Here is an 833-nt window from a genome sequence, read left to right on the forward strand (position 1 = left end):
ATATTACAATCTTATAACAAGAGCTATACATATTAAGTTCAAAGATAAAGCAGATAATAATACATGTGAAGGCTGTCTAGTATTTACAAGGGGAAGTACTTGGTTTCAAATGGCAAAATGACTAACAGAGGATGATCTTATTCGAAGTGCCCTTATTTCAGATCATTTCTTTAAAATTACTTTCTAATAGAATACTCTTCTCAATCCGGCGTACAATTTATTTATTTATTTTATCTATTCAAGTTTTTTTATTATTAATTCATTTATCGTTTCTTCTTTTTCACCTATTAACGTTTTTGAATAATTTATATTTTTTCTTTTTTCATCTATCAATGTTTTTAATCAATAATATATTTTTCTTTTCTTTCATCTATTAATGTCTAGAATTAATGATTCGTTTTTATTTACATTATCTTTACCTATTAATGTTTTTAATTTTAAAAAAATCTAAAATCCTACTTTGAATCCATGATCTATCCTTCACTTATGAATTATTCATCTTTTCACACTTCTAAAGAATACACTTTTTTTCCCCATCAACTGAACAAATGTACCAGGAGAGAGCACAGTGATGTAAGATGGCAGAGCAGTCACGTTGATTCTCGGGGCCGCCTGAACAACCAGCTGATACAATTTGGTGGCCGAACCAGCTGGATTTTCCGCTATACACCTGTACTGACCCGAATCCTCTTCCTCTGCCCGCGTGATCACCAGCTGTTCTCCGTTGCCGACCACCTGAGGACAGATGGCACAGATAGTTGGTTGGTATTTATAAACACAAAGAGTTCAGTGTATTATTATCAGAGGTAGAGAGACAGATCGATAAATTATGA

The 833-nt window shown here is 32.5% G+C and overlaps 1 protein-coding gene across 1 annotated transcript in view; it reads right to left on the minus strand.

Annotated features, from left to right (window-relative positions):
* LOC119594792 (hemicentin-2-like) overlaps positions 1 to 833 on the minus strand; it is a gene marked incomplete in the record, with an annotated part of 20,483 nt that overhangs the window by 19,144 nt on the left and 506 nt on the right. The window contains 1 exon segment of the mRNA XM_037943881.1: positions 555 to 735. Within this exon segment, the coding sequence (XP_037799809.1) occupies positions 555 to 735 (181 nt within the window).

The sequence above is a fragment of the Penaeus monodon genome, chromosome 34 (genome assembly GCF_015228065.2).
Source record: "Penaeus monodon isolate SGIC_2016 chromosome 34, NSTDA_Pmon_1, whole genome shotgun sequence".
Classification (NCBI taxonomy): domain Eukaryota; kingdom Metazoa; phylum Arthropoda; class Malacostraca; order Decapoda; family Penaeidae; genus Penaeus; species Penaeus monodon.